The sequence below is a fragment of the Erythranthe guttata genome, chromosome 12 (assembly GCF_056151865.1).
Source record: "Erythranthe guttata isolate IM_541 chromosome 12, IM_541, whole genome shotgun sequence".
NCBI classification, from domain to species: domain Eukaryota; kingdom Viridiplantae; phylum Streptophyta; class Magnoliopsida; order Lamiales; family Phrymaceae; genus Erythranthe; species Erythranthe guttata.
The window spans coordinates 17,775,537-17,798,187 of NC_142544.1; the positions used below are offsets into that span (position 1 = coordinate 17,775,537).

The 22,651-nt window shown below is 35.4% G+C and overlaps 4 protein-coding genes across 9 annotated transcripts; 1 reads left to right on the forward strand and 3 right to left on the reverse strand.

The window, feature by feature from the left end:
• Window positions 1-1,987: 1,987 nt before the first annotated feature.
• On the reverse strand, window positions 1,988-6,022 carry LOC105964826 (Potassium transporter family protein). Its single transcript, XM_088827131.1, has 9 exons — window positions 5,326-6,022; window positions 4,837-5,065; window positions 4,506-4,754; window positions 4,323-4,373; window positions 3,967-4,227; window positions 3,803-3,855; window positions 3,622-3,736; window positions 3,256-3,510; window positions 1,988-3,155 (listed from the first exon to the last, which is right to left on the reverse strand). The coding sequence occupies exons 1-9, from the start codon at window positions 5,605-5,607 to the stop codon at window positions 2,137-2,139; spliced, it is 2,514 nt and encodes an 837-aa protein (XP_088683257.1). The 5' UTR covers window positions 5,608-6,022; the 3' UTR covers window positions 1,988-2,136.
• Window positions 6,023-7,031: 1,009 nt separating this feature from the next.
• On the reverse strand, window positions 7,032-10,186 carry SPDS1 (spermidine synthase). Its single transcript, XM_012989364.2, has 9 exons — window positions 10,028-10,186; window positions 9,175-9,251; window positions 8,831-8,953; window positions 8,307-8,411; window positions 8,128-8,200; window positions 7,968-8,039; window positions 7,673-7,868; window positions 7,455-7,584; window positions 7,032-7,336 (listed from the first exon to the last, which is right to left on the reverse strand). The coding sequence occupies exons 1-9, from the start codon at window positions 10,119-10,121 to the stop codon at window positions 7,271-7,273; spliced, it is 936 nt and encodes a 311-aa protein (XP_012844818.2). The 5' UTR covers window positions 10,122-10,186; the 3' UTR covers window positions 7,032-7,270.
• Window positions 10,187-12,019: 1,833 nt separating this feature from the next.
• Window positions 12,020-15,649, forward strand: LOC105951146 (Mitochondrial transcription termination factor family protein). 6 transcript variants are annotated; one of them, XM_088826955.1, is made up of 6 exons: window positions 12,020-13,258; window positions 13,629-13,709; window positions 14,494-14,680; window positions 14,929-15,080; window positions 15,169-15,234; window positions 15,345-15,649. In XM_088826955.1, the coding sequence occupies exons 1-2, from the start codon at window positions 12,262-12,264 to the stop codon at window positions 13,643-13,645; spliced, it is 1,014 nt and encodes a 337-aa protein (XP_088683081.1). In that variant the 5' UTR covers window positions 12,020-12,261; the 3' UTR covers window positions 13,646-13,709; window positions 14,494-14,680; window positions 14,929-15,080; window positions 15,169-15,234; window positions 15,345-15,649. The 6 variants fall into 6 exon arrangements, with proteins under 6 accessions (XP_088683081.1, XP_088683080.1, XP_088683078.1 ...); XM_088826954.1 differs by having other exon boundaries at window positions 12,059-13,258; window positions 15,169-15,504; XM_088826952.1 differs by lacking the exon at window positions 13,629-13,709 and having other exon boundaries at window positions 12,079-13,258.
• A 4,475-nt stretch (window positions 15,650-20,124) lies between these two features.
• On the reverse strand, window positions 20,125-21,424 carry LOC105951181 (uncharacterized). The gene has a single exon (XM_012974571.2). The coding sequence runs from the start codon at window positions 21,400-21,402 to the stop codon at window positions 20,323-20,325; it is 1,080 nt and encodes a 359-aa protein (XP_012830025.1). The 5' UTR covers window positions 21,403-21,424; the 3' UTR covers window positions 20,125-20,322.
• Window positions 21,425-22,651: the final 1,227 nt, after the last annotated feature.

A 22,651-nucleotide genomic window follows, 5' to 3' on the forward strand; every position in this document is an offset into this window, starting at 1 on the left:
CAGTCAAATTTTCAAAAAGGGGCCTAAAAGAAAAGGGAAAAGACAATGTGGTCCGAATTGTGTTCAAACTCCATCATCATGCATCAATTGAGTTGGTGAAATCGAGAGCTGTGCGCGGAAATTGGAACAAAATTTTTGAACTTGTCGATTTCAATTCTAAGAAAAATAATCTGATTTTATGTGGACGTGTGAGATTGCGATTAAATTTTAATTTATGAAAAAAATTAGTGTGAAAATGTATTTTATAACAGTAATATTAATACGTAGATTTTTTGAATTCTATTGATTTCGACACAATTTTTTTCAATTTTGAAACAAAATTGATGTGTATTGATGTCGAAATAATTTATTTATTCAAATAAATTTATACTATAAAAAGATATTTATAGGATTTCATATCCCTTTTTTTCCAACTTTATATGCACTCTCACTAATCACAATTTAAGAGAAGTGACCCCAATTTTCCAAAGTAGTTGCTCTTTGCTACTTATCACTCTAATTGAAATCGCTTTTTCAAACAGCTTTTGCTTTTGCCAAACTTATTTAAAGACTTATAGCAAGAAAGAATAAGGGCCCCCTTCTTGATTTTCACATTTAATTTTCTCCTACGAAAAAAATAGAGTATAATAATTAAATAACTAAATCATTTAAATTACTTATGTCTAACACCTAAGTTATTATTACCATTACCATTACCATTACGATTTAAAATTATATTAATTTATAAAAAAAAAAAAAACAATGATCTTATGATATAAATAATTAAACAATTACATAAATAATAAATATCAACAAATTAGGTAAAACATCAAAATCGGCGAACAGAAAATTCATTGGGTCATAAAAGGGGAAAATGGGATAACATAAAAGTTGGCCCCTCCCACTTTTGGACCCATTTTCTGATTGGAAAAAAAAATTATATATTTAGATATTTAAATATAAAATAAAATAAAATATAATAATTATTTGTCAATAAATCATTAAGAAAGTGGCCCTTTGGGGCAGAAGAGTTGGTTGTAATTGAAACAGCTGACAACGATACTAATTAATATACACCATGCAATTTGAAAATGCAATGCAATGAGTCAAACTCGGAGACCACTAATGGGAGCCATGCAAGTCAAATGAATCGAATCGAGTCGAATTGAATTATAATATTTTTTTTCAAATTTATTTGAATTCCCATCGAACTTTAAATGCTACGTTGAGTATGTTTTGTTTTGATCAACAAATGACGAGCTTTTAACGACTGCTCTTGAAAACGAAAAATCGAGCAACTTTTAGGATAAAAAAACCTCGTTGTGGAAGTTAAACGTGAATCATGCATGATGTCATGTCAATGAATATTAATATCTCAATAATTGTCCATCTTTATTTTCTTAATGAATAATTAATTATGTGTATCTAATCTTCTAGTAGTAGTTCAATTCAACCCAAATTATTTAATTTCAAACAATCACCATCTATAAAATGTCATAATTCCTTAACTAAAGATAAAAAGTCACTGATCTTTTAATTATTCTATAATTTACACTACTTTATATTGGAATATCATCTAATATATATTTACCCCCACTTGGCCCAATTCAAATTCCCATAACAACATAAGTTAATTAATTAATTAGACTTAGGTGCACGTACACCTAATTTATTTATTTTGTTTATTTAATTTCATGACCTAATTCTTTGAGTGCAACATGATGCTGGAAAATTGAACTAGTCAATATTTTTAATGATGCTCAGAAAATTGACACCACTAGGGGAGATTTTGTTAACATGTTGATAAATAATTTGGTATAAGTTCATCACACGTGGCAACTTTGTCTGAAATTTGACCCTACCCATAAGAAAAAGTGGTCCAAATTTAATGATTTGGACCAATTCAATTTTGTCACCTGTATTCAAGAAAATTGGGATAGGCCCTTTATTTCAATAATTCACTAAGTTCAACCTAAAAAATATTATCGAATTACAAAATATGATCGAATTTCATTCGTCTATTGAATCTTGTAAATATCAAGATCCATAATTAAATTCAAAACATAACTTATAAATCATATGTCTCATACAATGTAGCACTAATTTTCCCACCAAATATTTAATGATTTAAAAAAAATTAAAAAAAAAAAAAAAAATTCAAACCATGTAAGTCATTTCTACTCTCATTACATTCATATGAGGAACCCTCATTGTAGCAGCACCCCCTCTACAATTCCTCCTCAGAAAAGCATAAAAATAATTCACCACCAATTTCTTCACGAAAAACGAACTCTTCGCCGCCCTCACGTCACCATGCCCAAGCAAATACGTAAAACCCGAACCACTCGCCTCCCTCAATGCCGCCAGCTCGTACTCCAAACCGGGGTCCACATCACCACCACTCATACTACTCTCCGGCAACTCCAAGGGCATTGTCATCTTTTCCCCATCCCTCAATAACGGCATCTTTATCTCGTCCGCGACATCCTCATCCCTCGATCTCACAGAAACACTATCGAGATTATCGGAAATGTCCAAATCGCCCTCGAGAGCAAGATCTTGAGACTCCCTCCTCAAAAACCTCTCCAAGCTCTCGACCAATAGCTGTTCGAACGCCCGATGATCCTCTTTTCTTACATCCTTATAACCGTATCTCGCAATACAACGGAACATATGGTAGTCTTTTGGGCAAACCCTTCGAAACAAAAACCGTTCTTCTTGAGGTACAAAGGGTATCGGTACGTATTTTATGCAGACAAAGACAATAGTCGAATGAATTGCGGGTAAATCCAACATGAACTGTCCTAAAACGGAGGGTATACCTTGTACGAGCTCGTTGTAGAGCAACCCTATTCCGGGTACACGTACGGTACCTAAGGTAGACCCTAGCTCGAGCATCAAGTCCATGGAGATTTTACCACGCACCTCGCTTTGGTATTTTAAGACACTACCGTAATTCCACGTGTACATTACTGCGAGGAAGAACGAAGCGAAGGCTAGTGGGACCCACCCACCTTCCATTATTTTGGATAAAACAGCCGATAAGTAGATTAGTTCTATCGACCCGAATATAATTGGGAATGCAAGAGCTAGGAGTAAATTCGTTTGCCATATTAGAAGCATTACGAGTGTAACTAAGGTGGTGCTCACTATCATAACTCCCACTTCAGCAATGCCTGCGAAAAATGGGATTTTCTTAAAAAAAAAATTCAAGATTGAATCTTTTCTTTCTTTTTTGTATCAAGAAAATGGGTAAAATGAAGAAATAATACTAACCGTAAGCGTTTGCGATTTCGGTGGTGCTTCGGAAGACTGCAACGATTATAATGCACATGACCATTAGAAAGTAGTTGATAACGGGTACGTAAATTTGGCCCATCATTTTTCTTGAAGTGTGGATGATTTTAAGCCTAGGGAAGCAACCAAGTGCCATTGCTTGTTTTACGCAAGAAAACGAAGCGGAGATCATAGCTTGGCTAGCAATTATGGCAGCAATTGTGGCTGTCGCGAATACTGGCCAGAATAGACCCTCTGTAATATTTTATTTTTTTACGACTTATAAATGTCAAAACGAGGCTCGCAATATGGATTTTGACGAGGGAATTAAAATTAAGATATGGCGGGAAAAAAAATAATTATCACCTGGAACGGATTCGTAGAATATTCTGTCGGCTGTTTGAGGTTGTTTGATAAGGTAGGCTGCTTGTCCCATGTATGCTAAGAGGAGGCAGGGGAAGACTACTGTAGTGAAAGCAATCTGCAGAAATTGGACTACTAAAATAAATATATAAACTAATTAATTAAAAAAAAAAAAAAAAAAAACCTGTATGGATGGAACTGAGAAATGGCCTAAATCAGCAAACATTGCTTCTGCACCTGCAAAATGTGATTTTTATAATAAAGAAGACATTTTTAACACCTTCGTCCCAAAGTCCAATTTCGTTTTCTTGAATTTTCGGATAATCGGTAGCAAATTCAACAGCTTACCCGTGATGCATAAAACACAACCACCGAGTGCTGACCAACCCTTAGTGCCGTTTTTCTTGAAGAAAAGGTATATGTAGGCAGGATTTAGTGCCTTTACGACAGTTATGTCGTACTTCAAAAGGTTGTAAATTCCGATGCATCCAAGGCTAATAAACCATAACGCAAGTGCAGGAGCAAACATGAACCCTACTTTACTTGTCCCAAATCTTTGTATGCTAAACAGTCCGACTAGGATAACAATTGAAGTAACAACAAGTGCATCTGATAAAAAGAAAAAAATAAATTAATTGATGTTTTTATTTATTTGCTTCAAAAATATTCGATATAACGGTTAAAATTAAGGCATATTAATTCACCTGTGCCAAATCCCGGTACACGACCCTGCAGACCACTAACTGCAGACATAACTGAAAACAAGAAAGGTGCAATTTTTCGCTATAAAATTGAGATAAAATGAAAATCGAAAATCCGAAACAAAACTAAAGACGACAAATACATCCGTACAGCATGTTATATACGACCATATTTTATATATATACCTGAGATTGCGGGAGTAAGAATACCATCCCCGATAATCATAGATGTTCCCATAAGAACAAGCAGTAAAAGAAATTTCTTTAAATACGAATTACGTTCCAACTTGTCTTTTATACTCAAAGCCCTTTCTAGTTCAGGAGCGGGCAGCTTAAGCTTGTAGCTCGAAATGCATTCATCGGCAGGCTGACTATTTGGGAGAAGATTGACTTTTGCATACCTACAGATTAACGAGTACAATGCAAATGTTCCGCCTGTAATTACGAATCAACGAGACGAGTCAATACATTGCAAAAAGATTGCATTTTCAAAATAAAGACGAGATTTTTTTTGTACCTTCCCCATTATCGTTTGCCTTGAGCACGACAAAAACGTATTTGATTAAAGGGATGAGTGCGATTGTGTAGATAACTAGTGAGAGAGTTCCTAAGACGTCGATTTCGGAAGTAATTGGGACTTTGCTGAATACATCGGAGAATACGTAGAGTGGGCTTGTGCCCATGTCACCGTACACTACACCGAGTGTTTGAAATGCTAATGCCATTGTTCTCCAAACAGAGTCATCCTGTTTTCAGTAAAACCCTAGGATTATAAAAAAAAAAAGCCCTAAAAGAAAAATATGTTGCCTTACATTCAGTCAAATGATGTAAGAAAACAGAATAGACCAACAGCAATTGCAACAACTCAATATTCTTCTAAGTTCTAACAAACTAAACCCAAATGTAAAGAAATTAAAACTGATTGAAAAAACAGAGGAAATTGGATTCAAGACATGATTTTTTTTTTAAGATTGAATTTTTATTTTATTTTTAGTTTCAATTTAACCTTGTGGTGGTGGCCATGAGAGCCAGCAATCTCCATAGCTTCAACATCAAAAGAATCAAGTCTTTTGGGTTTCTTGATTAGCCTTCTTCGGACAGTTGCACCATACCCTTGTCTACTTTCATTATCATCACCGACCAAAGACCAAGGGGGTGACTCAGAGTCAACCTCACTCCCATCCACCCATCTCGACGACTCTCCGGCAGCGCCGCCGCCTCCTCCTCCGCCGCTGGCGCTGCTACCAAGCAACCTCACGCTGCTCTCTTCAATCCCATCTCTTTCCATTTTTTTTCTTTTATGTTCCACCAAGAATGACTGGTCTACACTACACCTTGAAAAAATAGTTCAAGAATCAAGAATCAAAAATCACCACCTAATCATTTTTTTCCGACCAATCCCAGAAAACCCATCCTGGGATTTGAAAATCTTTAGTGGGGAGAGTGTGATTACAGCAGGGATTGTGTGATTTAACACGAAATAAACGTGAGAAAGATCGTCTTTTTATGACTGTTAAATTTATTGAAAAGCGGTATGGGGGGGATAGCTCAGATTTTTATTGGCTTGCTTAATGAGTGACCAATCTCTAACAAGTGATTTGTCAGCATGAGAACATCTTAGTCACAAACAGACAAAATTGCAATAATAATGCGAATTTGGACAAAGAAAAAAGGGCAATACTCATTACAGAATTTCCTTATTTATTTGTATTAACTTTTTTTTTTTCTTTTTCAGTTGGATTGGTCCGAAGAATGAGAATTGAATGGACTAATTTAGAATTACTTTTAAATCCTCAACTACAGCATTTGATTTGTTATTATGAATTAAATCCACTTTTCTCGTACATAAAATCATTTGAAATACTTTTTTCATTTTTTTTCTAAATTCGGACCGTTAAATTAAAATACAATCTACCTAATACATTTTCAAGTCTTCTTGTTGGGTACTCAGTTTGAATATAGCATAGGTTCTTACAACACTAAAATGGAATAAACTATTACAGTGAATAATATATGGGAATGCCGCTTAAGGATTACATATATATACTAATTTATATATAAGAGATAAGAGACAAAATATAGTAACAATTTCAACCCTCCATACTGTATTTATAGAGTTAAACGGTTATCGGTGGAGAAGCCACCTGAGAGTTAAGATCAGCCATAGTAGGTTGTGTTTGACTCAGAAGTCACCGAAAGAAGACAGAGAGAAAACACGGAGGTACAAAAAGACTGAAAATGGGCGGTTAAGATGAAAGTCTAGAAGCGTCTTTGTTAAATCGAACTTAGTAAATGAGTGTGACGTGACGAAATCAAGATTGGGCCGAAATTCAATGAATAAATCATTTGGGCCCAACTACAGACACTATCTTTTGTTGTTGTTTTTGTTTATTTTCGCTTATGGTCAAATATCACGTTACGTTTGCGTAAAAAAAAAATGATCAGATTACTCAGAGCCCCACACACATGCTTTTCAACTTTTCTGGGAAAAGAATATGCCGTTTCATGCTTCTCAATTTCCCATGACTCCTCTGCACTCTGCAATATATATATACTGTATACATATATATATATATATATATATATATATATATATATATATATATATATATATATATATATATATTAAATTGATCTTTACAACTAATGTGATTATATATAATTAAAACACATTCAATAGTAATAACTGATGTTACCAAATACAAGATTGCATTTATCTCTAGACAAAGGAAAGGAACCAAAATCATATCACAAAAAAACATTTGAAGTTCAGACAAATTTCATCTCAAGACAAAAATAAAGGTTCATCTCTAGTCTTGTGAACCACCAAATAAAAAATCTTCCAATTCTAACAAAAAATAGAGGCTTGTACTCAATGCATGGAAATTGGTACTTCAATTAAGTAACTAAAACAAACAAAGCTTAAATTCCACATAAGCACCAGAATCACTTCAATTAGCTTTAGACTCAATCACCTTTCTGGCAAATGAAGGCAAACAGAAAGCTGCAGAATGAATCTGCAAGAAAAATACACACAGCAAAATGACAGCGGCGGTTATCACTTATCACAACACACGTAAAACGCGAAAGTGCAAAAAAAAAAAAATGAAATTTACTATAAAAGACGGTGTGTACCTCGGAGTTGTAGAATTTCAACGGTCCGTTTGTTTTGACGTGACTTTCATCGTCATCTATTCTGTTAATCGGGTTCTTGAAGTCAACCGCGGGGCCCTCGGTCGAACAAAGCATGAATCCAATAACACCGCTGCAAAAATTACAATTGTTCGGTTCATTATAAAAAAAAGTTGAAAAAACGCACACGGTGGAGGAGAAGTTGTTATAATGATACATACCTAGGGTATGTGGGAACAGTGGTCCAAGCGTAATTAACGGAGCCTTTGAAGATCTGGCGGCAGTTCGAGACTATGTCTTCGATTATGTGCATGTGAAGCCAAATGCTTTCGGCTTGAGTGCAGATAACTCCACCCGGGCGGAGAGCTTTGGCTACCGACTGAAAGAAGGGTTTTTCAAACAGCTCTTGTGCTGGACCTGAGTTATTGTTGCAATATACGAAACATTTCAAAATTTTGAAATCGAACTATAAAAGTAGTTGAAACTGCAATTCTATTGAGGTTAGATATGTTATACCTATTGGGTCAGAAGAATCTACGATAACTGCATCGTAAGTTCCCTCGGGCACAGCCTTGAGAAACGCAACTCCTGCAAAAATGAAATTCGAATTGCACGATTTAGTAAACGAGAATAAAAGATTTAAAATAAATAAAGAAAGAGTATTAGTAGATTATACCATCTCCAATGTGTAGTGTCACTCGAGGGTCTTCATACCCAACAGCTACCTTTGGGAAGAATTCCTTAGAAACCTGGAAAAAAGACTCGACGCGATTAGTTATCCAAGCTTTAAATGTATCTTAAAAAAAATGAAAAAAAGAGGGTTTGTATGTATATGTAAGTATTGGAATAACTCACGTCAACAACCATCTTATCGATCTCACAAATGTCTATCTTCTCAACAGAGGCGTGACGTGAAACTTCACGCAACACACCACCGTCTCCACCTCCAATTACCAAAACCTGAAAAAATATATTTCGAAATTCAGACCTCACACTAAGGTACGATAATTAACCGACAAATAAAAAATTCCTTTGCATTATACAGAACCAGACTTTCTAAAAGTGAGTGCATAAGCAATTTACAGAAAGTGGCAAATGTAGAAAAAATCCAAAAGGCCAGTTTCTCTCGATTATGATTCTTATCTCTGACCGTCGTACAGTTAAACATACGATAAGTGATAGTTCAATGGCTGGTGTTTCCTCACATCCCGACCATACGGAAAAACAAAGAACTTATTACGGATCGAGATACGAACTTCTTTTATTCGGTTCGCTTAAATTGTGCCTATATATTTTCTTTTGACTTCTATTATTCTGTAGAATCGGGGTTCGGAAGATGTCCTAAATTGTTTTTGGGATGTTCACTTAGTGAAAGATACCTTTTTTGGGTTAGGAATCGAGCAGAGTGGGAGGTGAGTGATCATTTCTTGATAAGCACATTCATCCCTCTCTGTGAGTTGAATTACACCATCCAAGACAAGAACCTTCCCGTAAGTAGATGACTGCAGCAGAAAAAATAGCAGAGAAGTTACGCTTTCAGCGCACACACACACACACACACACACACACCCACACCCACACCCACACCCACACACACACCCACACCCACACCCACACCCACACCCACACCCACACCCACACCCACACCCACACCCACACACAGTGGCTACAGAGGAAAAAAAACTGACGATGAAGATAATTTACTATCGAAAGCATCACGGACCTGAAAAACTATGACATTCTGGTAATCGGATTTTCCCTGAAATAATATTTTCTCTACTTTCAACGAGTGTGCTTCTCCTGCATGATTTCCGAAAAACAATTGTAATAAATAATCTCACATAGTTCCTGAACTGAGCCAGATAATGCAAACAACGAGAACCGGAAACATCTCTATATAAAAAACCATATAGCTAAGAGGAATTGCTTAATCAACTTCCGATTATGAAAATTGAAACGAAAAACAAGCAGATTGATGATGATTAGATAACAACAACTGCAACAAGTTTTTCCATTGGAAGTGATATATACACACATTGCCCTGTTTTGGAACTAACACGAGTATATCTAATTTCACATACACAAACTCTGCACTTATCAGGAAAAATAACGAAAAATCGTTACGGGTGAAAAGTTGATTCCAATTTGTTTATTCATTTCTTGATAACGTATATCTATAGACACAAATAAACAGAAAGAGCTCTTTCATTCTGATCTGTCAGGAAATAGCATTATATATAAATATATATATAAAGTGTATTTTATATAATACGTCATTCGTACTCTAAATAAAAATCTTTTCTTGAAAACATGCCACAAATTTAAGCTTAAAATTGAAGAGGAAAAAACCTCCCACCGTTTAAACCCTAGATTTCTATTAAATTCATCCACGAACACCAAAGAAAATATTGAAACAATCAACATATATATAGAAGTTCACACACAGAACCAAAAAATAAAATTAATTAACCAAAACCAAAAAATAAAAATAAAACATATATAAAAGTTTACACACAGAGACGAATCAGTTTCTCTACGTGCACAAAAAATGTGAAGGAAAAAAAAAAACTAATTACCAGGCCACATTGGACTGATTTCCGAAAACCATCCGGGAAGAACAGAGGACATGGATTCCGGTAGCTCCGCCGCCGCGCCGTTGTTCAATTCCATCTCGACTGAAACGCCGTCGTATTGGTGTATCTTCACTAACACAGACGGACTCCTCCCCTCTGCGAAACCCTCTTGCTGACTACTTATACGAGTGGATATCTTCACGCAGTGAGGGTGTATGTGCGTGATTAATTGATTGATTGGAGAATCTGCTTACCAATGCAAATAAACCACTGTCAAGATTTTTTTTATTTTTTTTTATTGTCACTTTTGTCCTTTTATTATTTCATGAATATCTGTGCCACCCCTCAATCAAAACACTTGATTTACTAATTGATTAACTAAAATTAAAATAATTCAATTTTAGTCTTGGTAGGTGAGATTTTTAGATTATTTACTTAAATATTTGAATTTTTTTAAATATATATATATTTTAATGTAGGGTTATTGACTAACAATTTGTCCCATAAACTAGTACTCTCTTTATTCTATAATATCTGTCATTTGAAAAAAAAATTGTCACTTTACAATATTAATTTAACATTTTTTTTAAAATCAAGATATATAAATTAACATTTTAAAAAATCATGTAATTGAAAGCTGATAAACGACACTTAATTAGATACCAATGGAGTATTAATTTTTTAGATTATTTGAATCTAAAGAATTTGAAGTGAATGATTTCAAAATTACAAATTTCAAGAATATTTTTGATTAACTTATTTGATTAATTATGAATTTGTAATGATTAAATAATCATGGATGCATTTTAAAATTAGTAATTTAGTAATAGGTGGGATTGGAAAAGGCGGATTCCCATTGAGCAGCGCAATAGGGATATGATTGCGGCTCCTGATTAGGGTTTTCTTTTGAGGGGTTGATTTGTAAATTCGTCAAAGTGGGGGACCCCTGCAGAATATATATATTCATATATTGTATGTGGTTCGTATCTTTGTGAACAAAAACCGAGATAATAATACTTTTAATATCTCGACAGTGATGAGTGTCCAATTATGTAAATTAGTATAACCATCAACTTGCTTAACTAAACATGTGTATCATTTCGTATTTCGTAGGTTTACCCAGTGCACCTATATGGTTGGCTGCGGATTCCTGCATTACCAAAAAAAATAAAAAATAAACATGTGTATCATTTTATATATATATTTTTTTTTTTTTTGCCACCACTATCATAAATATCTCATTATAAAATATTTAAAAAATAGTCTTGAAATAGTTAAAGAGATTACATCCAATTTAAAAAAAAGTTAGAAACGTCGAAATCAAATGCTGAAAGTTGCCGAAAGCCTAGTTGGTGTTGGCCCATAATGGGCCCATTTGAAATACCGATTAGAAATATTCAGTGCCAGAATCGGGCTGGGCATTGGTCGGTTTTATCGATTAACCGACCTATTTATTTTCGTCGATAAGTGATAATTAACTGACCAATATAGTTGGGTTGATAATTTTGACCCACATGTATACAGTGGTGGAACCAGGAATTTATGATTGGGGGTCGAAGGTTTAAATGATATACTAAACGTTTACAAGGGGTCGAGCTCGAGGATAGTGCGTTTGAATTCTTTTATCGATATTTATAGAGAATATCACTAAATAATTAAATAGTTATTGACTTTAATAAGTGAAATACCATAAATATTGCTACAATGAATTCATTTTTGTTAAGTTTTAAAGAAAAAAATCCAAAAAAAAATGTTTTATTTATTTCTTTCGAACGTGATTCGATTGCTACAACAAACAATATTTTCACTAAAAGACAAATATCACTATACATTTCGAATTCTTCTCACTCATAGAATACTTTATTTATGTTACATAAATGATTTTTCATTAAAATAAATTAGATGGGCCTAGAAAAGTTATTGGGCTGGGCTTCATATAATTTGGTCAAAGAGGTACTATTATTTAATTTATTTTCTAAATTAATTAGAAGAAAAAAAAAAAAAAAAAAAACACAGCCATCATTTTGGGGGTGCGATTAGCAGTGCCAGCTGAAGGGCGAAGAAGAAGACGATCCCTGTATAATTCGAAAAACAGGTGAGAAAATCGCCCCCAAAAGGCCCCTAATGGAGAATTAAAGGATCAATTATCTCCCTTGATTTTGAAAATTAGGTCTTCTCTCTTCGAAGTTGTGGCTAATTGGGAATTATAAAGCTGCGAAGCAATCGTCGAGTGTGGAATGGCAATTAGGAATATTCTCGAAACTTCCAGGAAATTTGGGGTAAAGCCGGACGATGTTTTCAGGTACGTGAGCAATTTCAAGGGTTTAGGGTTTACCGAGGGCACAATTTCTAGGGTTTTAGAAACCTCACCTAGGTCAATCATATTAAACGAGGCCGAAATTCGAAACAAAGTCGATTTGTTGACGAAAATTGGAGTTCACAGAGGAGAAATCGACAGAATATTCTGTTCATTTCCCGGAATTCTAGCATCTGGGGTGCAAAACAGATTGAAACCCTTACTCGACGAATTTCGACATTTGGGCTTTTCGCCGAATGAGGTTAGAAGAGAGGTTGTCAGAGAACCGAAAGTTCTTGGGCTCGAAAACGGGGAGCTCTCACATTGTGTAGAAATGCTAAGGACTTTAAAATGCAGGGCAGCGATTAAAGATCAAATTTTTCGAAACGGGGAATTTAGGGCAGGGTACGAAGCGAAGCTGAGAATCAATTGCTTGAGAAAACACGGGCTGATATATAGAGACGCGTTCACGGTGTTGTGGAAGGAGCCAAGGGTGATTCTTTACGAAGTGGGTGATATCGAGAAAAAGATTGCGTTTTTGGTTAATACGATGAAGTTTGACATTCGATGCATTGTTGAAGTTCCGGAGTATTTAGGGGTGAATTTCGAAAAACAGATTGTTCCTCGGTTTAATGTGATTGAATATTTGAGGTCGAGCGACGGGCTTGGAGATGAAGTAGGTTTGAGAAACTTGGTTAAGATGAGTAGATTGAGGTTTTATAATATGTATGTGAAGCCGTATCCGGAATGTGAGAGGATGTACGGGAGGTTTTGTGGAGACGTTGTAGTTGGGAACGGGAATCGGAATCGGAGTCGACATCCCATTGGAATGTGGAAGCTCTTCAAACCGGAACCTTATCCGGAATCGGATGACGATGTTGGGAATATCAAGTTGTATATGGAATCATTGCATCAAGAGAATATGGAACATTGTCAAGGTGTAAAGAAAGTTGAGAAGAAGTGAAACAATATATATATGAAATTACTTTGCGACTTTCTTTTTGAGTTTTGGTCTTTGGGTGTGGTGATTCTAATTTCTACATTCTTGAATTACTTTTAATTTTTTTAATTTACCAGAAAATTACTTTTGAAATCGTACATATACATATATATATATATATATATATATATATATATATATATATATATATATATATATATATATATATATATATATATATATATATATATATATATATATATATCAAGTAGCTGTGTATTTTGTTCTTGATAACATTTAAGTCTGTGCATTTCTCCCCCTTTCTCGTGCGTGTGACATAAAGGTTTTATTTTTTTTGAATGAAATAGGAAGTTGTCGTGTTTGAACTCTTTATTTTCCTTTCCTCGGTTGATACAGACCACACGAGGATTTCCGGGAGAAGCACATAGGTAAGAAGAAAGCGGGAGTATCAACGATCTTTTAGAACATTATTTTATGTATTTTTCCATTTTATGTAATACCTCTTGTTCTTTCATTAAATTTTTGCAATCCATTATTTAGGGTTGCTCCGTTTACGAAGAAGGATTGGTATGACGATAAAGCTTCATCTGTTATTTATAATTATGTACTTGCTTTTATCATTATAGTTTTATTTTCATTAGTGGAATGGTCATGTCTTGTTCAGCTTATGTAAGTGCTTTTATGTGTTGTCTCTTTCTGGAATGAAACTTCGGCATAAGTTATTTGAGTTAATGAGGTAACAACGGCACCACGCCACGCATGGTGCTGTATGAAAATCTGAAAGCAATCTTCGATATTTAATCTGAAGTTTCATTTTCCGCGCCAGGATTTTTCCCTTCAGTTTATGATTTGTTGATTTTAGGCATCGCATTTGTTTTTCTTGTGATATTCGGAAGATTTTATTTCAATGGTACTGCTCTGTTTTTCCTACCTGGTTTGTCATTCGTGTGTGGCTCCGATTCACATTTTCTTTTCCCTTTTTTTTTTTTTTTTTTTTTTTTCCTTTCTGCTTCTTTCGAGTCCCATTATATGTAACGGACTATACTTCCGGACTTAACCTCGCTCCATACATTATTGTTGTGGGTGATATATGGGGAAGATGAAATTGGCTGTTGTTTCTCTTCGGTTTACAGAAACGTTTATCATTTTCTTTTCTTGCAGTAATTTTCAACTAAATTTTCTTATTACTTAGTGGAAATACATTGACTGCAGATCTGCTCATGTTGTCGTGTTCTATGATGACATGGAAATCTTGTCCGATAATCAAACTGGGATTGCCGTAAAAGAGAATTGACTTGTTCAATTTGAGGCGATGAATAATACGAAAGTGAAAAACGTGCAGGATTTGGAGGATTTGCAGAATGCCTTAGCAATTCTTTATCAGAAAAGGCAACAACTGGTAATGTTTTTTTTCTTTTTTTTTCAGTTTAAATGGATTAAATTTATAATGTAATAAGTATCGTGTCGTAATTTATATTTGTCGCGGCAGTGTTCTCAAATCTGCACTATGGAAGATGAGTATGCGTTATATGAAGATCACATTAAACGAATAAGGGGCCATACGCCATTTTTTCACAGTCTCTTTTATCTTTTGTCGATTTTCATTTTTTTTTAAATAAATAAATTGAAATTTGTATATTTCGATAGGTGGTGAAGTTGGTTTAGCTCGTAAATGTATTGAATCAATCCTAACTGGGAAGAGTCATTTGCTGCTGAAGAATGAAAATCACGACAACCGTAAATCCACAAAGCAAACAAAATCAGCTGACATTTTTCTCCCCGGTAGATCTTCATGTCAAGTAAGTTATTATGTTCCAATAAAAATTTGTTTATTTTTTTTTAAATAAATAAATAATTAAATTAAAACAACGTGTATTATATTCTCAGGACTTGGAGTATATATGCGTGAAGAATTATTGGAGGCTGACGAAATATTTTGTCGCACATCAAATGGTAACACGATAAATTTCGTTCCTTCTCAAAAAAACTAAGCTGATGAATTCGTGTGATATATATTATATCGATTTTTAGGGTGCATTTTTTTATCTTTTTTTTACGATTAGGTAAAATTTGTGTCGAATGTGGCAATGGGAAGTGACGATTTGAAGTTGTCTATGGAGGGTGGTGTGGGGTCCACTCCCTTAGAAACAAGGGAATTCGCTGGTGCACAAATGATTGTCAAAATACAAACTCCTTTCTGTGTTAAAGAAAGCTGATTAATTAGGATTTAATTTTCTTTCTTCCGTTAAAGGCTACCTGAATGACAGCGCGTGCGATGCAAAATAGGGACCAAAAATCGTAAAAATTGATCGATTTGTTGATATTTAAGATTTATTTTAACATTTGAATCGACGTAGATATGAATGAATTGAATCGTATCGTAAATCATAAGGTTTTGGATATTGAAAGAGTGATGCACTTTGGGGTCAAATTTGCAATTTGAGTTGAGGGGTAGAAAGATGGAATAAGTATAGGGGTGATTCTGCAATTTTCAGAACTGTTGGAGCCTAGGGAGGTGGATTTTCAGATATTACAAATTGACCTCCACTTGGGGGCATTTCCAGTTTAAGGACCAAAATAAAAAATGGTATATAATATTGGGACAAAAACTGTAATTATCACAAGTTTATCATAAATAATATAATAAATTAAAGTTTTCTCTAAATCGTAAATTTTACGATTTACGATTTAGGATTTAGGAAAACTTTAAATTTAGGAAAATGTTATAAAGTAAATCGAAGATATATATATGTGTATATAAACGAAATATATTATGTATATTGTAATTATGCAAACTACAAAATATATATTATACGAAAGCTACAGATGAAATTGAAAGATGTAAAGTGTGTATTTACTGTAAGGACTTTAGCTACTGTATTTTGGAAGAAGTGTGTTTCTTCATTGAATTAATCATCTATTTATATACATCATTAGGGAGTATAAAACTTCCACGTATACAAATACATGTACTAATCTAATTTGCTAAAATGCTACGGACATATCTAGAAGTCCCATGTATGCACATCATGCAATCACGTGCAAAGCCATTGTATCACATGCAAAGGAGCCATTTTATTGGTTGCTTGAGTCCATGTAGATATAACACTCCCCCTTGGACGTAGCATAATTGTATCGTCTCAAATACAAGTCGTGTGCATAAGCTGCCTCGTTAAAAACCTTTGCTGGAAAAACCCTGTGGGACAAAACCAGTCATAAGGGAAAAAGAGTGCAGTGCACCATTGCTCCCCCTGAAATGAGCAATATAATTTGTGAGGTGGGACGTCAATCTTGCTTCATATTGGCTCTTCGCATTCCAATATTGTATACCAATTTCTCAAATGTAGAAGTCGGTAAGGACTTTGTAAATAAATCAGCAAGATTGTCACACGAGCAAATTTGTTGGACATCAATTTCTCCATTCTTCTGAAGCTCGTGTGTATGAAAGAACTTTGGTGATATGTGTTTGGTCCTATCACCCTTTATATATCCGCCTCTTGTTTGTGCTATACAAGCAGCATTATCTTCATAAATGATAGTGGGCGTATTTGTAACTGGATTTAATTGGCAGGAATTTCGTATATGTGATATGACCGATCTTAACCAAACACATTCTCTGCCAGCCTCATATAGTGCTATTATTTCAGAATGATTTGAGGAGGTGGCCACCAATGTCTGTTTGGTAGATCGCCAAGATATACCCGCACCATTATAACAAAACAAATATCCAGTTTGTGAGCGAGCTTTGTGCGGGTCAGATCTATATCCCGCATCGGCATAACCAACTAACCCTTGGTTAGTTTTATTTTTCGAATAGAATAATCCCAAATCCGCAGTACCACGGAGATAACGAAAAATATGTTTAACACCATTCCAGTGTCTCCGGGTTGGCTCAGAACTGTATCTTGCAAGCACATTTACCGCAAAAGCGATATCAGGTCGAGTGCATTGTGCTAAATACATTAACGCTCCGATAGCATTTAGATACGGCACTTCTGGGCCAAGTATCTCTTCATTAAATTCTTTAGGTCGGAACGGATCCTTTTCAGGATCTAAATTGCGCACAACCATAGGGGTGCTCAATGAATTAGAATTTTCCATATTAAACCTTTTGAGCACTCGTTTAGTATATGCAGATTGGTGTATAAGTATGCCGTTATTTTTATGCTCAAGCTCAATACCAAGACAGAGTTTGGTTTTTCCAAGGTCTTTGACCTCAAACTCTTTCTTTAAATATTCAGCTGCATTGGCCAACTCTTCAGGAGTGCCAATGAGGTTCATGTCATCTACATAAACCGCAATAATAGCAAATCCGGTTTCTGATCGTTTAATAAAAACGCATGGGCAAATAGGATCATTTTTATAACCTTCCCTGATAAGGTATTCACTCAATTTATGATACCACATGCGACCAGATTGCTTTAGACCATACAATGATCTTTGCAGTTTAATTGAGTGCAGCTCACGAGGAGCGCCAGAGTTTGGCATTTTAAATCCATCGGGAATTTTCATATAAATATCAGAATCTAGTGAACCGTATAGATATGCCGTTACAACGTCCATTAGACGCATGTCCAGTCCCTCTTGGACGACCATATTGATAAGAAAACGGAAAGTGATCGTATCCATCACTGGTGAATACGTCTCATCATAATCAATCCCAGGTCGCTGGGAGAAACCTTGAGCTACAAGGCGAGCTTTATATCGTACAATTTCATTGTTCTCGTTTCTCTTACGGACAAATACCCATTTATACCCAACGGGCTTTACATTATCCGGAGTTTGAACGATTTGCCCGAATACTTTCCGTTTTTCTAGGGAAGCCAGTTCAGATTTTATTGCTTCCTCCCACTTAGGCCAATCATTTCTTTGGCGGCATTCCATTATGGAACGCGGTTCACTATCATAATCATCGTACATTATTTCTTGTGCAACTGAGAATGCAAAGATATTATCGATGATTATCTCATTTCTATCCCATATTTCATTGCAATAACTTATGGGATTCTCGGTATTCCCGGGATTTGATATCGTTTTTTCGATATCAGGCTCAACAGATTCATCTGAAGCATTCTCACTAGGAACCACTAGGTTTGAGGGTTCATCGATTTTCCCTTTTCTTTTTCTAGGAATAACATCCTTTGATCCAATAGGTCTACCCCGTTTTTGTCGTGGGGGATCATCATTCATTTTCGCATGTTCTTGAGGAACATCGATCCTAGCTGGAACATTCACAGCTGGAATATAAGACTTCGTAACTTTACTGGCATCATTAAATGCATCAGGAAGTCTATTGGCAATATTTTGTAAATGAATGATTCTATGGATCTCATTTTCACATTCAGAGGTACGTGGGTCTAGATGAGATAAATGTTGCTCACACCATGTGAGATTCTCGATTGGTTTTTGTTTATCATTATCACGGATATTCTGAATATCCTTTCCAATCGGTATAAATATTGTCTCATCAAAATGACAATCCGCAAATCTAGCGGTAAATAAATCACCCGTCATTGGTTCCAAGAACCTAATAATCGATGGTGAATCAAACCCAACGTATATGCCAAGTCGGCGTTGGGGACCCATTTTAGTCCTCTGAGGAGGAGGAATTGGCACTTGCACAGCGCAACCAAATGTGCGAAGGTGCGAAATATCGGGCTCAAAGCCTAATGCCAATTGCATTGGGGAATGCATATGATAAGCAGTGGGGCGTAATTTAATCAGTGCTGATGCATGCAATACTGCATGGCCCCATGCTGCACTAGTGAGTTTCGATCTCATCAGCAAAGTACGAGCAATTATTTGGACGCGTTTAATCAGAGATTCCGCCAGTCCATTTTGAGTGTGAACGTATGCTACTGGGTGCTCGACAGTTATTCCCAGTGCTGCACAATACTCATCAAAACTTTTTGATGTAAATTCTCCGGCATTATCCATTCTTATATTTTTAATGGGATAATCAGGGAAATGTGCTCGGAGTTTAATAATTTGTGCTAGCAAACGCGCAAATGCAACATTTCGCGTAGATAATAAGCATACGTGAGACCATCTACAAGATGCATCCACCAAAACCATAAAATATCTAAATGGCCCACTTGGAGGGTGTATTGGTCCACAAATATCACCATGAATACGTTGTAAAAACGATGGTGATTCATAACCGACTTTTTCAATGGAAGGTTTTATAATGAGCTTTCCTTGTGAACATGATTCACAGAAATATTCATTGGACATCAAGATTTTTGTATCTTTTAATGGGTGTCCTTTAGTGTGTTGTACAATCCTACGCATCATAGTCGTTCCTGGGTGACCCAGTCGATCATGCCATAATCCGTGTATATTGGGATTAACAAGTTTCCATGGCATAGTGGCGTAGGATTCGAAAGCTCTAATTTGGAAACAATACACTCCAGAAGCTGTCGCTTCGAGTTTTTCATGAACAATTCTTTTGTCCATAACATATGATGTGATGCAGAGACACTCCACGGTATTTTCAACCAGTGTCTCTAAATGATATCCATTACGTCTCACATCTTTAAAACTCAGTAGATTCTTATTTGATCTACCTGATATCAATGCATTTTCAATATGCAAAGTGGTACCATTAGGCAACACGATTGTTGCGTTCCCAGAGCCATCTATTATTTCCGCGGAACCTGCTATGGTTTTAACTTGTGCCTTGCACAAAGTCACACTCGAGAAATATATTTTGTTGTTGAATATTGAGTGTGTAGTTGCACTATCGAGTAGGCAATTTTCTCTTTTGTCGATGTTCTCCATGTTTGCCTATAAATTAAATAACATAAAATTAATATTGAATCGTAGTATAGTTTGTAAATGATATAATAACAAACTCATAATTTTATACATAGTCAAAATATCAGCTCGACCTCGGGAACATAACTTCCAAGGGAGATATGTACATGGATACATCAAAAGACAAACTAGCTCAATCTCGGGTACTACATCATCCGAGAGAGATATATACAAAGTATACATAGTGAGTACAAAATAACCCAAAAGAGATGCTCATTTGGCAATTTACACAAGAGGGTCAAGATCTGTAAAGAAATCTGATAACTCAAGAGAGGCTCCATCTTGAGCAGGATCTTGATCAAGCATGCTCCCAGATGTGCTGGCTTCAAGAACAGCAAGTGGCATTTCTGCCTCAGTGACATTTGCCTGGACATTTTTTCCTTTGTCTCTTTTTGAATCCTGGTACAGATTTACCAGATGTTGGGCGGTTCTACAAACTTTGGCCCAATGTCCAGTCATTCCACATCTAATACACATATTTTCTGGAATTCTTTCCGCGGGCATTTTGCCTTTATCGCGTTTTGCCTGAAATGGTTGTCTCTGCCAGACCGTATTATTATTTCGACGGGGATATTCATATCCACCACGGTCATTATTTCGGGCATCTTGAGGGGGACCACGTCCACCACCTCTGCGTGCACCACGCCAGAATCTACGCCCACGGCCTCTAAATCGGCCCATATTTCTGTTTTGATTAGCATGTGCTTCAGGCACAGCTTGGGACCCACATGGTCGCAAATCATGATTTTTCAACAGCAATTCATTTGTTTTTTCTGCTGTGAGGAGTACAGAGATCAACTCCGAATATGTTTTAAACTGGCGCTGCCTATATTGCTGTTGGAGCACCAAGTTCGAGGCATGCATAGTAGAGAAAGTTTTTTCCAATTTATCATACTCAGATATTTTAACTCCACACAAGGCTAATCGGGACTCAAGTTTAAACAGTGCCGAATTATAGTCGGCAACAGATTTGAAGTCCTGCAGCCTTAGGTGCTGCCAATTGTATTGGGCCTGTGGGAGAATCACGGTTTTTGTGTGATCAAACCGTTCTTTAAGTTTTTGCCATATCTCTGATGGCCTTTCAAGTTGTATATATTCGTCTTTCAAATCCTCGGAAAGATGATGACGGATAAAAATCATAGCATTTGCCTCATCTTTCCTGTTTGCCTCCTTGATATCTACACAATCCAAGGCTTTTACAAGATCTAGCCCTTGGAGGTGTAATTTGATATCTAAGCACCAGGATAAGAAGTTATTGCCGGTAACATCAAGGATTTGAAATTTTTGTTTTTCGATTCCGGCCATCGTAAAATAAAATAAGTAGAAAACAGTACAACAGAAAGAAATTTAAATTTACAAACCTATAATTTTGTAGAGCGAAAGCTCGTGCTGATAACGTGTTATAAAGTAAATCGAAGATATATATATGTGTATATAAACGAAATATATTATGTATATTGTAATTATGCAAACTACAAAATATATATTATACGAAAGCTACAGATGAAATTGAAAGATGTAAAGTGTGTATTTACTGTAAGGACTTTAGCTACTGTATTTTGGAAGAAGTGTGTTTCTTCATTGAATTAATCATCTATTTATATACATCATTAGGGAGTATAAAACTTCCACGTATACAAATACATGTACTAATCTAATTTGCTAAAATGCTACGGACATATCTAGAAGTCCCATGTATGCACATCATGCAATCACGTGCAAAGCCATTGTATCACATGCAAAGGAGCCATTTTATTGGTTGCTTGAGTCCATGTAGATATAACAGAAAACAAATTTTACGATTTACGATTTAGGAAAACTTTAAATTATTATATTATTTATAATAAACTTGTGATAATTACACTTTTTGTCTTCATATTATGTACCATTTTTAACTTAATAATATACCATTTTTTAATTTAGTTCTTAAACTGGAAATGCCCCCAAGTGGGGGTCAATTTGTAATTTACACCTCCCTGACTGATACAATTTTTGAAAATTGCAGAATCATCCCTATACTTACTCCATCTTCCCAGCCGCACTACCCAAATTGCAAATTTGACCCCATCTTGGATCTCTATTGCAATATCTGAAATATTCACCACCAATACAGTATGCTTAGACTCCTCCTCAGCTATAATCGTGTGTGACTCATTTACGAAAATTCCCAATACCGAGTATAAAATCATATGATTTACGATTCAAATCTTACGATTCAATTTGTTCATACCTAAGTGGATTCAAAAGTTAAAAAAAAAATTTAAATGTCAACAAATCGATCAAATTTTACGATTTAGAAACTTTAATTTATTATATTATTTATAATAAACTTGTGATAATTACAGTTTTTGTCTCTATATTATATACCATTTTTTATTTTGGTCCTTAAACCGGAAATGCCCCCAAGTGGAGGTCAATTTGTAATCTCTGAAAATCCACCTCCCTGCCTCAAACAGTTTTGAAAATTGCAGAATCACCCATATACTTACTCCATCTTCCTACCCGCTCCACCCGAATTGCAAATTTGACCCCAAAGTGGATCTCCCTTTCAATC

Excerpts from the sequence above, each read along its gene's own strand:
- LOC105964826 (XM_088827131.1), bottom strand. The coding sequence starts at position 5,607 with ATGGAAAGAGATGGGATTGAAGAGAGCAGCGTGAGGTTGCTTGGTAGC. Across the intron at positions 4,374-4,505 it reads TCTTACTCCCGCAATCTCAG|TTATGTCTGCAGTTAGTGGT; the intron begins GTATATATATAA and ends TCTTGTTTTCAG. Across the intron at positions 4,228-4,322 it reads TGTACCGGGATTTGGCACAG|ATGCACTTGTTGTTACTTCA; the intron begins GTGAATTAATAT and ends TCTTTTTATCAG.
- SPDS1 (XM_012989364.2), bottom strand. The coding sequence starts at position 10,121 with ATGGAATTGAACAACGGCGCGGCGGCGGAGCTACCGGAATCCATGTCC. Across the intron at positions 8,412-8,830 it reads CGATTCCTAACCCAAAAAAG|GTTTTGGTAATTGGAGGTGG; the intron begins GTATCTTTCACT and ends ATATTTTTTCAG. Across the intron at positions 7,585-7,672 it reads ACTGTTCCCACATACCCTAG|CGGTGTTATTGGATTCATGC; the intron begins GTATGTATCATT and ends TAATTTTTGCAG.
- LOC105951146 (XM_088826952.1), top strand. The coding sequence starts at position 12,262 with ATGGCAATTAGGAATATTCTCGAAACTTCCAGGAAATTTGGGGTAAAG. Across the intron at positions 13,259-14,493 it reads GAATATGGAACATTGTCAAG|ATCTGCTCATGTTGTCGTGT; the intron begins GTGTAAAGAAAG and ends CATTGACTGCAG.
- LOC105951181 (XM_012974571.2), bottom strand. The coding sequence starts at position 21,402 with ATGGCCGGAATCGAAAAACAAAAATTTCAAATCCTTGATGTTACCGGC.